This window comes from Cataglyphis hispanica, chromosome 24 (assembly GCF_021464435.1).
Source record: "Cataglyphis hispanica isolate Lineage 1 chromosome 24, ULB_Chis1_1.0, whole genome shotgun sequence".
Lineage (NCBI taxonomy): Eukaryota > Metazoa > Arthropoda > Insecta > Hymenoptera > Formicidae > Cataglyphis > Cataglyphis hispanica.
The window spans coordinates 2834414-2845883 of record NC_065977.1 but is presented as its reverse complement, the minus strand read 5'-3'; the positions used below and the strand labels follow the sequence as shown (position 1 = coordinate 2845883).

The 11470-nt window shown below is 32.2% G+C and overlaps 1 protein-coding gene and 1 long non-coding RNA gene across 7 annotated transcripts; one reads left to right on the top strand and one right to left on the bottom strand.

Annotated features, from left to right (window-relative positions):
• The first annotated feature begins 2062 nt into the window (after positions 1 to 2062).
• LOC126858227 (uncharacterized) lies at positions 2063 to 5681 on the top strand. Of its 4 annotated transcripts, none has more exons than XR_007688629.1 (5): positions 2063 to 2718; positions 3302 to 3464; positions 3905 to 4414; positions 4514 to 4680; positions 4951 to 5681. It is a non-coding gene; the product is annotated as an uncharacterized LOC126858227 (long non-coding RNA). The 4 variants fall into 4 exon arrangements; XR_007688630.1 differs by having other exon boundaries at positions 2648 to 2718; positions 4223 to 4414; XR_007688631.1 differs by lacking the exon at positions 3302 to 3464 and having other exon boundaries at positions 2635 to 2718; positions 4223 to 4414.
• An 826-nt stretch (positions 5682 to 6507) lies between these two features.
• LOC126858200 (myotubularin-related protein 10-B) lies at positions 6508 to 11076 on the bottom strand. 3 transcript variants are annotated; one of them, XM_050608340.1, is made up of 11 exons: positions 10743 to 11076; positions 10542 to 10572; positions 10198 to 10392; positions 9918 to 10073; positions 9545 to 9669; positions 8895 to 9047; positions 8476 to 8780; positions 7986 to 8132; positions 7485 to 7654; positions 7234 to 7404; positions 6508 to 7130 (listed from the first exon to the last, which is right to left on the bottom strand). In XM_050608340.1, exons 1-11 carry the CDS (start codon positions 10847 to 10849, stop codon positions 6651 to 6653), a joined length of 2040 nt encoding a protein of 679 aa, XP_050464297.1. In that variant the 5' UTR covers positions 10850 to 11076; the 3' UTR covers positions 6508 to 6650. The 3 variants fall into 3 exon arrangements, with proteins under 3 accessions (XP_050464297.1, XP_050464296.1, XP_050464298.1); XM_050608339.1 differs by having other exon boundaries at positions 7485 to 7657; positions 10743 to 11075; XM_050608341.1 differs by having other exon boundaries at positions 7485 to 7657; positions 10542 to 11076.
• Positions 11077 to 11470: the final 394 nt, after the last annotated feature.

The window sequence follows — 11470 nt, the reverse complement described above, 5'->3', positions numbered from 1 at the left end:
CTCGACTTCCCTTCCTCATCTCCATTCTAACACCTACTCTCCTCTATCATCTCCATCTTCTTCTTATTCCACCCATTCTTACTCAAATCCCAACGCCAATCGACACTTCCCCCCTCCCCCCAATTCCTTTCTAATAGCTCCCAATGGACGATTTCTTCCTTCTTCATCTTCTCCCTATGCTTCATCTCTGGATTCCTCCTCCGTTCCTTCCCTATCCCCTTTCCACGATCCTTCTCCCCCCAACCCTTCTCCTTCTTACTTTCAATTTTCTCCCTCTTCTCCCGACCACCAGATATCTCTTATCCCCCTCATCCCCCTCATAAAATTGGTCATGGAAAAAATTTCTCCGCTCTTAAAAGCTTTCGGTCTCTACGATGATGTCATAAAAATCCTCCACGATCTAACCAATCCTAGCCCTCTCACATCCGATCTTGCCAACCAACATACCTTCACCTAATAAATCTTCAACCTCGAATCCCTCTTCCATCAGAATACTACAATGGAACTGCCATTCGATCTCAAACGAAGTCGATTCTCTTCGCTCCATAGCGGATGATTATATCATCGCGCTGTCCGAAACCTGGCTCAATCCAAACTCTACTCTATCTTTTCAAAACTTTCACATCTTTAGAAAAGATATCCTCTCACGCAACTCAGGAGGACTTGCTTTAGCCATCAAACGAGATATCCCCTTCAAAATCCTAGACAAATGCCTACAAATTCCAAACAAAGTCGAGAGCCAATCGGTTAACATTCAAATGGACAAACAACTTCTCCAAATCACATCCATTTAGAGATTCGCCCACTCCTCTCTCCGCTCTCTGGAATGGGACGAGTTACTTAATTTTTGCAACTCTCCTCCTCTCTTTTAATTGGCGACTTCAATAGCCATACGGAATGGGGCTCTGACCGCATCGACAGTAGTGGGGCGGCTCTACATTCCTCTACTCTTAACCATTCATTCACTTGTCTCAACGATGGCTCCTCCACCTTTCTATCCTATCCCAACCAATCCAAGTCCGTCATCGACTTAGCTTTCGCTTCTCCTTCCCTCTACAGCCTCTGTGAAATGAGAATCCTTCCTGACCTTTTTTTCAGCGACTACTTCCCTATCTCCATCTCAATCAACTGTTCAATCAAAAGGCGTACTTTATTCTCTCACAAGATTAAAATGAAAAAGGAAGACCAGAAACAATTCATCTCGAACCTTTTTCTCAATTTTCCCCTACTCTCGGAAACCTTATCCAACTCCCACTCCTCTTTAGAAAAATACGACAACTTCACTTCTCATATCATTAACCAACTCCCTTCACATCTCCCCCGTCCACATAAATCTAATCCTAATCTGCACAAACCTCTCCCAAAGCGATCCACTCTGCCTGCCTCTTGGTGAGACGATGAATGCGAAACAGTCTCTTCCAATCGAAAAAGAAGCTCTAACCGCATACAGATCGTATCTCTCTATATCTAATTTCATTAACTTAAAAAGACTAGAAGCAATCGCAAAACGTACTCTAAGAGCCGCCAAAAGAAAAGGATGGAAAAACTTCTGCCTTTCTCTCAACGAGCATACCCCCATCCAACATCTATAGAAAATGTTCAGACGTTTTAAATCCAGGCATCTCGGTATGCCATCCTTCCAAAACTTATCCAATTATGAAATCCCAGATGGCATCAAATCCCTAATTTCATCTCTTTGTCCTCCTTCCGTCCTCTTCAAGAAATATTTCGCGCTTACAGACTTTCCCAACTCCACTTCCTGCAACATATTCGACAACCCCTTTTTACTGAATTTACCAACCATATCAAATATCTCAAAACCAAATCCTCTCCAGGAATGGATCGTATCGACTACAACATGATCTCCCTCTTATCTACTCAATATCTAACCACTCTCTTAACCATATTCAATAGCATCTTCGAGGAGGGAGCCTTCCTTGAATCATGGCAGTACTCTATTGTCTTCTTACTGTCGAAAAACTCACCCAACAAATTCAGACTAATCTCTTTCACCTCCTGCCTCCTCAAACTTATGGAAAAACTTATCAATTCTCGTCTTGAATGGTGGATCGAAAAAAACTTCTTTCTTCAAGACAATTCGGCTTCAGAAAAAGAAAATCCTGTTACGATAACTTAGGCATCCTTCTATCAGATATCTATAACGGCTTTGCACTCAACAAATCCATAGCTTGCCTATTTCTTGATGTTATTGGGGCGTTCGATAACGTGCTCTCTAACATCCTCATAGACGATCTTATAAAACTCGGTCTCCCCTCCCAAACTATGTCAATTTGTATACAATCTTATCTACCTAAGAAAGCTGCAATTCGTAATCAACGGGGAAATCTCAGATACTCTATTCTCTTTTAGGGGCGTCCCCCAAGGCTCGATTCTAAGTCCCCTTCTCTTTAACATCTACATCTCAAAATGCCAAAAGATTCTCAATAATAAATGCGACATTCTACAATTTATTGATGATATTGTCTTGTACTCCAGATCTCCGAATATCGACCAATCACTCAAGTCCCTAGAACATTCAGCAAATAAACTAGCTTCTTATCTCGAATCTAAAGGAGGGATATCTCCCTCCAAGTCCTCTGGTATTCTCCAGAAGAAGAAAAAGCCTTCTCTCCCACTCCCTCAACCTGCAAAACTCGGTTATCATTTCATCCACGTCTCACAGATTCCTTGGAATAACACTCGACTCCAAACTGCACGGTAACTCACACATCGACTCACTTTCCAAAAAATACACCAAACTCCTCAACATCCTCAAATCCCTTCGCGGAATTTGGTGGGGAGCCAATCCCAATTTTCTTTAAACATTTACAAATCTCTAATTCGAGGTTCGATGGAATACAGCTTTCCTTACATTTGAATCAACAACTGCACCCAACTAGAAAAACTTGAGAAAATCCAGAGACTCCGTCTATGTTTGGGTTTACGTCAATCGACTCCTTCTAATGTCACTCTCGCAGAATCAGGCATCGGACCTCTCAAATTCAGATTCATTTACCTGGCGTCCAAATTTATCATTAAAAGTTTCGCTTCTAACGACAGTTTAATTATTGACAAACTTTACGACTTGCAAATCAGTCTCTGAAATAACAAACAATTTGATATTTCGAGCAACTTCATTCTCTACGCTTTCCTTAAATTCAAACCTTACAAATCTAAAATCGCCTCTTTCGGCCTCTTGCCAGTGTACATACATGACCTCGACACTTCCCCTACAGCAGTAGACTTACACTTTATACTCCCCGATATCGTCAAAGATATCAAAAAAGCCTCTGTTTCACAGATTATCTCCATGGCCACTTACTACAAACTCATCCACGCAAGTCAATGCTTCTACACCGACGCCTTAAAAACGGACTCTAGTGACTACGTCGGACTTGCCTTCTACTCCCCTACTCCTCACACCCAATTATATAAGATCGATGGCTATGCCTCAGTTTTCACAGGTGAAACCTTAGCTCTTCTCAAATATCTCGACTTTATCCTTTTATATCAATTCTCGAACTTCACCATTTTCACCGACTCTCGCAGTCTCGTAGAATCTCTTTTTTTAGCCAAACCTCTGAAAGATCAAAACCATCTCATACTCAATATTAAAAGAAGACTAAAAGTAGCTAACCTGTCGAATCTCACCATTTCTATTATCTGGATTCCTAGCCACTCAGGCATCCTAGGGAACAAAACAGCTGACCTTCTAGCTAAAAGAGCCATCCGCACAGGGAAACCATTAACAGAGCCCATACTTCACAGTGACTTCTTTTCATTAGCTCTCACTCACTATATATCTTCATCCAACCATACTTTAAGCGCTCAGGCAAATCTCAAGGGAAAAAATATTTCAGCCTACACTCTTCCTTTTCTCCTCATTCTTGGTTCAAAAACCTAGGCCTCGAGCGCGAAGAAATTACCACCGCTTGCCACATAAGGAGCAATCACTACAACCTCCAAGCCAGTCTCTATCGCTGCAACATCACTTCTTCACCCGCTTGTAAGGGTGGTCATCCTCTTCAAGATATCGACCACATCCTCTGGATCTGCATCAATTTTCGGCTCCATAGACCTCACCTACTTCAACAGCTCAGGAAAAAAACCAAGAAACCTCTTCCTCCAGATATCTTCAAGATTCTCTCTAACCCATCTCCAGCAATCATCTCATGTCTGGTCTCATTCTTCAAAAAAAATAATCTAAACATCTAACTCCTAGATTGTCACTAGTTCTACTGCAATTACTCCTCCACCACTCATCGACTTGGCCGTGTGAGTCAGTGTGCTCAGGCCCGGGCCAACAAACAAAAAAAGAAGAGCCGAGAATCTTGAGTAATGGGTGAATCCAGCGTGGATCTCTTTGTGGAAGAGGGCTTCTTAGTATCGGGGCAAAATTTCTCTTGCGGTTTCGGTAAATAATCTCGCGTACCTTTTCAGCAACATTATCATTTGGTTCAGAAAGGAGGAAATGAAGCTTGGGTTCTATTCTCATAATCGTTTTCATTTTCAGGTGAAATCTTCATTATGAAAATAATGATCAGGAATTGTGCAAGGATTTATCACACACAAAAAAAAATATCCAAGGAGAACAAAATGGCCGTAGCCACAATCGTATGCCGGCGCGAATTTAGCGCAACAAGCTAGAATTGGCTTAAATTCACAATGCTACCCGAACCGGTAAGCAGGAATGGATTAAACGTAAATTAAATACAAGAACTAATAAATATGTACATGCGAATATAGAATTAAATCACAAATTATTTGCGAAAGCGTAACAGCGATGCTCACTCTCCGAGAGAACAAAAGCCTTTTGAAATAACTACTCTAATCTTAAATCATGGTTCTACAAATTAAAACTTAATCGAGAGAATATCGTCACTATTTCTAGACTTAGAAGCGATCGTTACGTCCTCAACTACAGCTTACACCGCTGTAACTTGGTTGCAGACCCCTCCTGCTCATATGGATCATCGAAACAAGACGCAGATCACATCTTTTGGAGCTGTCCACATTACAACGAGCAAAGAAAGTTGCTTCTAACTCAACTGACGAAACATAAAGAAACATCATCATTTGGAATTCAATAGATTTTGAAGAGCCCTTCCTCTGAGATTATTCACGCTCTCTACTCCTTTCTTAAATCCTTCAACCTCAGTATATAAATTTGCTCTTTTCCTTGTTATTTTTCTTTATTCTTATTTCTACACTCGATAACCAGTTGTTGGCCCGAATATCCTGATCACATTTAGATCGGACGTGGCCATTAAGACTAAGAAGAAGAAGAAGTAGTTTTGACATATGCATATTTATTATAAATTTTATTAATTTAATTATATCTCAGGTTTATTATTATATGTGCATGTATATAAGAGTTAGAATGATTATAAAAAAAGATTCTCTTTAATTATTCAGAAAAATACATAAAATGTCTTAATGCCTTTATAGACATAATCCAGGTAAAGAACAAATATTTGTTTATAATATAAATATTTGGGTATTTTTTGATTGATAAGTATATCACTATACTAAGGATACACTTATATTTGGTTGTAAAATTTAACCAACCCTTAGTGTAATATGTTTTATCTCATTAGAGAAAATTCAAAAAAGAAGAAAATGTGAAATATCATATCTATGCCTGAACTTTTGAATATTTAATATACAGATTAAAAATATAAAAGAAAGAATATTGCAATTATTTAAGAATTATTTATTAATAATCATATATATATATATATATATATATATATATATATATATATATATATATTTATAGTGATAAGAATAAGAGAAAATAATAAAAACATACATATACATTCGATTTATAAAAGTTCTGAATACCGATTAAACACAAAAGATAATGTTTTGCTTTCTAAAAAATCTATAAACTATCTATTGTTATGTTTGTGTTATGTATTTCTCTCTTTTTCAAAATATATTATTTTGGAAAAAATTATATTTTTTTCCTTTTTTTCTTTTCGCTCTGCAAAAATCTTCTTAAATATTATTTATTAACCTTATACTTATTAAATAGACTCAATAAAACAAATTTTGCGTCTAATTATAAACTTTATTTATTAATTTATAAAATAAATCGATTTGTAAATATCTTAAAAACTATGAAATGAAAACTGTTATCTTTTTCATTTTCATATTGAGATTTATACACAAATATTTTGTACACTACTTTAATAATTTTTTAAAATCATTCAATGTGCTGCCATGATATCCACTATTAAGAGAGCTCATAGAAATATAAAATTTGTCATAAATAAATATTTCTATTATACTTAGAAGAAAAGATAAATTGCTTTTAATAATGAGAATTCGTGAGTTTTCCAATATATTATAAGATTTCTATTTTATGATAAAAATTTATGAGTGTTTTTCGAAAAATCCCTTCAAATTAAATGTCTATAATGTACCTAGAATACCACCCTTCTCTTTCTTTACGAATTTCAACGTTTAAAAAATTAAAGTTTTTGAAAAAATCAAAGACATTAATAATATTTAAAATAACATTTATTTTGTTTTTATTTTTATCACACTAAGAAAAATTATTTGAAAAATTGTTTTGCACTATCCGCAACTAAAAGGAAAGGGAATGTAATCAGGTACATTCTGAATCCTATTACAATAGCATTCTATCAGTCGGTTGTAGTTATTAATGATTGTGCGTCTAATAAGCTCTCTGTTAAAAAAATCGAATTGTTCATAATTGGGGCACTAATAGTATTTTTCGATCTTTTATTACTAAAGGGGTAAAAGCTATCAATATTTGTATGAAGAGAATAGATATCGATCTTATCTGTATCTATGGGTGAACCGCGATTATCGTTTATATTTATTCTAAGTTGATTGATGTTATTTTGTAATAACCTAATATAAAATTCGATATGTCTTTGTCCACCATTATGAATCTCAAGCGTTGGTATCCAACGAAAATAGCATTGCGTCCAAAGTTCTAAACAGGAAATAGCATATAAAGGTTTTATAACTGTCCTATTCTCTATCTTCTTGATACTATGAGAAATAAATAAAGGATTGTAAAATAACAATATATCCTGATCATTGAATTGCTCCCGCCAATCCCAAACACTACGAAGTACTAGAGGTGTATTAGGATCCTGAAAAAGGAAAAACATAATATTATAGTTATTTGTGTGATAAATCTAGAAGTACATTTTTGGCAGTAATTAATTAAAAATCTAAATAAATAATATTTATTACCATAGCTGCCACTGCTCGATCTCTTTCACAGTTGAAGATAAAAGTGTCAAAAATGGAAATATGTGCTGCATCCCATAATGTTGTCAAATATGTTTCCGTAAATTCAAACTCTGTTGGATATTGTTGATATGATTGCCAAACACAATCAAGGTATAAAAGAAATAATGGAGACTATATTAATAAAAAATATTTTTAGTTAATGTTTTAAGCATTTTAAATGTTTATAAAAATAAATATGATATTGTGAATACCTTTCCTGAATTAGATTTTACGATATGACCTAATCTATCACAAAATGGATGGCCTCCAGCAATCCATTCTTTTTGTAATAATGATTGAAAACCAGTTATAGTACGAAAATGAGGATCCAATAACAGTTGTGCTAAACTTGATATAACACAACATAAATCTCTACCAGCACCTTCTAAAAAAAATTTCTGTTATAGATCATTAGTTTCATAGATTTCTTAGATCACTATCTTCATTGTTTAGCAAAATATAATCATTTAGCAAAATATTAGTTCTATTCAATACAATATTAGTGTCATGCATGTTAACAAATATATATTATATATATTAAATATATATTATATATATATATATATATATATATATATATATATATATATATATATATATAATTATTATTATTATTATTATTATTATTATTATTCTGTTACAATATTCATCATTATCATTATTTATACTATACAAATTTTGACATCATAATACTGCATTATTTTAAGCTCTACCTTGTAAGATGACAGAAATTCCTAAATTAAGTTGTTCACAGACTTCAACTGCCTTTTGTAGGCAATATGATATATATTTAAGCCATTTTGTATTCTCTAACAATGAATAAAAATTATTATCTTGAATCCAGAATTGTCTGATATTTTCTGAAATATATACACATATATACATATGAACATGCATGCATACATATACTCTATATATATATATATATATATATATATATATATATATATATATATAGTGTATGCATGTATGTTCATATGTATATATAATATATTATGAAATTATATTTAGAAACTTTAAAAAATCATACATTTATATATACATATATATATATATATATATATATATATATATATATATATATATATATAAGTATATGCAATGTGTATGCATGTATGTTCATATGTATATATAATATATTATGAAATTATATTTAGAAACTTTAAAAAATCATACATTTACACAATATAATTTAAATTTTACCTGGTGAACATAAACTAATAAATTTAGTAAAACTTGCTGCTATTAATTTAACATTAATTTCTTTATTCAATTCAATAACAACTGGTGGCATCTTTTGAGGATGACTTTTACGAACATTTTCAAACATAATATTTTCCTGTATTCTCTCTGTTATCGTTGACAGCAATTCAGGCATTTTTACTAATGCTGCACCATGTGAGTTTGTCCAGGACCATACTGGTGGTCTATTATCTTGAAAATGTCGAGCTGCATCTATCAACTGGCTATCAGTCACAGATGCAGGCACAACTATGTATTGTGACAAACTGCAAATAAACAATACATAATAAAAATTAAAAAATTATGTGTTTTAAACGTTATAAATATAATTGTATAAATGTATTCAATGTATCTAAGATAGAAGCTAATAAACAAGCTACCTAGGACAAAGTTGAAATTTGGCATTAACCATAGATAATCTCCAACCTTTCCGTATTTCATCGCTACACAATATTCTATTCAATTCATTTTGCCAATCCAAAATATCTCGAAATAATTGAACATTTTTATCAAGGCTACTATAATACGCCTCCCTGTAATATAAGTGAAACAAAAATTAATTTTAAGCTAAATATTATATAAATTTTTTTTTTAAGAGTAGTGGATATAATTTTACAACTTTTCACGCAAAGTTATACAAAAAATACAATTTTTTTTATACTGTAACTACAGCTTTTCAGATTATTTCCACGATTTGGGTCATATTTGTAATTTTTCATTAGTTTATATAAATAGTTTGATTTGTTACAACTACATTACATAATTTAGTTATAACTTTTACAACTTACTACATTGCTCATAAAAATATTTGTAAAAAATTTTAGAAACTTTTAAAAATTTTTAAATATTTTTTATAATTCACTATAACTTACTATAAATTTTTACAATTTACACAAATTTGTAAAAAGTTATAAGTTGTCAAAAATTTTAATTTTTCATACAAATATGTAAATTGCTGTAAAATTATTTCAGGGAATTTTTTGTTACAATTGTAATACAATTGTATATTTTCCGCTTATATGATACTAACTTGTAATCATAGGCAAACAACAGCTGATGTCTGCTAGGAAAAGCATGATGTAGTAATGCAGTCAAGAGATTCTTACCATGTCCAATAGGTGAAAATTTAAAAGAAAAAGACCATGTCCTTAGATTCTGTAAGTTATAACCATAATACATATACAAAAGTTATATTACAACTATGTGCAGCATATATATAACAAAATTGCTTTAATTTTAAAATAATTGTTAGGTAATACACATAAAGAAAACTGATTACATTTATTTATATTTTTCATTTATGGCATGATATTAATATTAATAATAATTAATAAATGATCTTAATATTAATTGAAGAGTTAATTTATATTAGCTTGTTATATCATAAAATTAAAAAAACTCACTTTGCAAATAATAAATATTCCTTTTACTTTTGATGGTACTGTATTTCCAGAGACTAGCTTTCTTTTCTTATCACCTACCATTACATAGATCTCATCGATATTTGTCAAACATGTATCAGTATATCCATATAAATGATTTTGTTGATGAGTAGTATCCTATAATAGAGATCATTTAATATTTTATAAGTTATGCTTAGACTTGACTCTTTAATAGTATATAATTATAAAATTATAAAATTATAAAATAGTATATAATTATAAAATTATAAGTGGTTGTTACCTCTCCATTTGAGTCATCACTGGTAATAAATGTAAGTTTGAAATTAGTCACTGACAAAATACCAGATATACCTTGTTTTAGATCACTGACAGGTGAAAACATAAGAACACTTTGTGCTTCGGCAATAAGAACTTCTCCTGGTAATAGCTTTATACTATTTTCAATTAATGAATTACGTCGACTAGAGCTAAAAGTCTGCAGAAAAAGTTGATTAGAGATATTTGATTTGTTCTAATTTTATAAATTAAGAGATTAGAATGAGTTCATGCACATAAAAACATTAAAAAAAACATGTCAATTCCAAAAGTCGAAATGTGTACATAGATGAATATAATTACAATTACCTGCATCTTGTGCTCTTCCAATTCCACATAACTAATAAAATTGTTACTATTTTTATTTTCCATAATAATTATCCAACATACAATATCTTAATATCAATAAAAATTAAAAAATTTGCAGTTTTACTACGGATCATACATAGATAATAGTAACAAAAATTGAGATAATTCTATGTTTAATGTTGTTCTTGTCATTTCCATTACCGCAATGTGTGAAATAATATAAAAAATAAATGATTAGCAAGTATCGAAATTTTTATATACGCATAAGTTGACATACATAAAAAAGTTGTAATAAAATATAATAACATATAATGTAAGTAAACAATGTCTAAGGAATAACAAATATAAGATTCTCCAATCACGTAAATAAAAAAATATCGATATGAATCGCAATGTGTGTAGAAATTCTTTATATTTTATTTTCAACCAATGTCGATTAACTTTTCTATGTATGTACTTCACCATAGACTATAGACTTCTATATATTTAATATTATCAGAAAGAAGCCATTATCAGAGAGAGAGCGGTCATTCTGGCGTTTCTTGTACGCCGATAACTCTTGGTTCCGCAGCGCCTCTACGTCCGCTTTTACGGCCGCTTGGAACTACATGACCACGTCCATTTTCAGACAGGATAAAACAGCCGAATGGTTCATTTACGTGCTACGTCCTTTCCAATTTTGGTTCATGCTGTGCTATATCCACTTTTCGATATTGTCGATAGTGATAGTACTTTAATTATTAGACATCTCATCGTTTCTCTTTCATCGCGTATGTGTGTGTGTGTGTGTGTGTGTGTGTGTGCGCGCGCGCGCGCGTGTGTGGTGTGTGTTAATTTTAGATATTAATTTTTATTTAATTTGCAAAGTATATTTTATTTGGTTAAAATATTTAAGAAGTTTAATACAATTTTTTTTGCTTATATAAATA

Coding starts and splice junctions, on each gene's coding strand:
- LOC126858200 (XM_050608339.1), bottom strand. CDS start 10,849: ATGTTATTATATTTTATTACAACTTTTTTATGTATGTCAACTTATGCG. Junction 10,074..10,197: donor GTGATGACTCAAATGGAGAG/GTAACAACCACT, acceptor TCTCTATTATAG/GATACTACTCATCAACAAAA. Junction 7,131..7,233: donor ATCGAGCAGTGGCAGCTATG/GTAATAAATATT, acceptor TTCCTTTTTCAG/GATCCTAATACACCTCTAGT.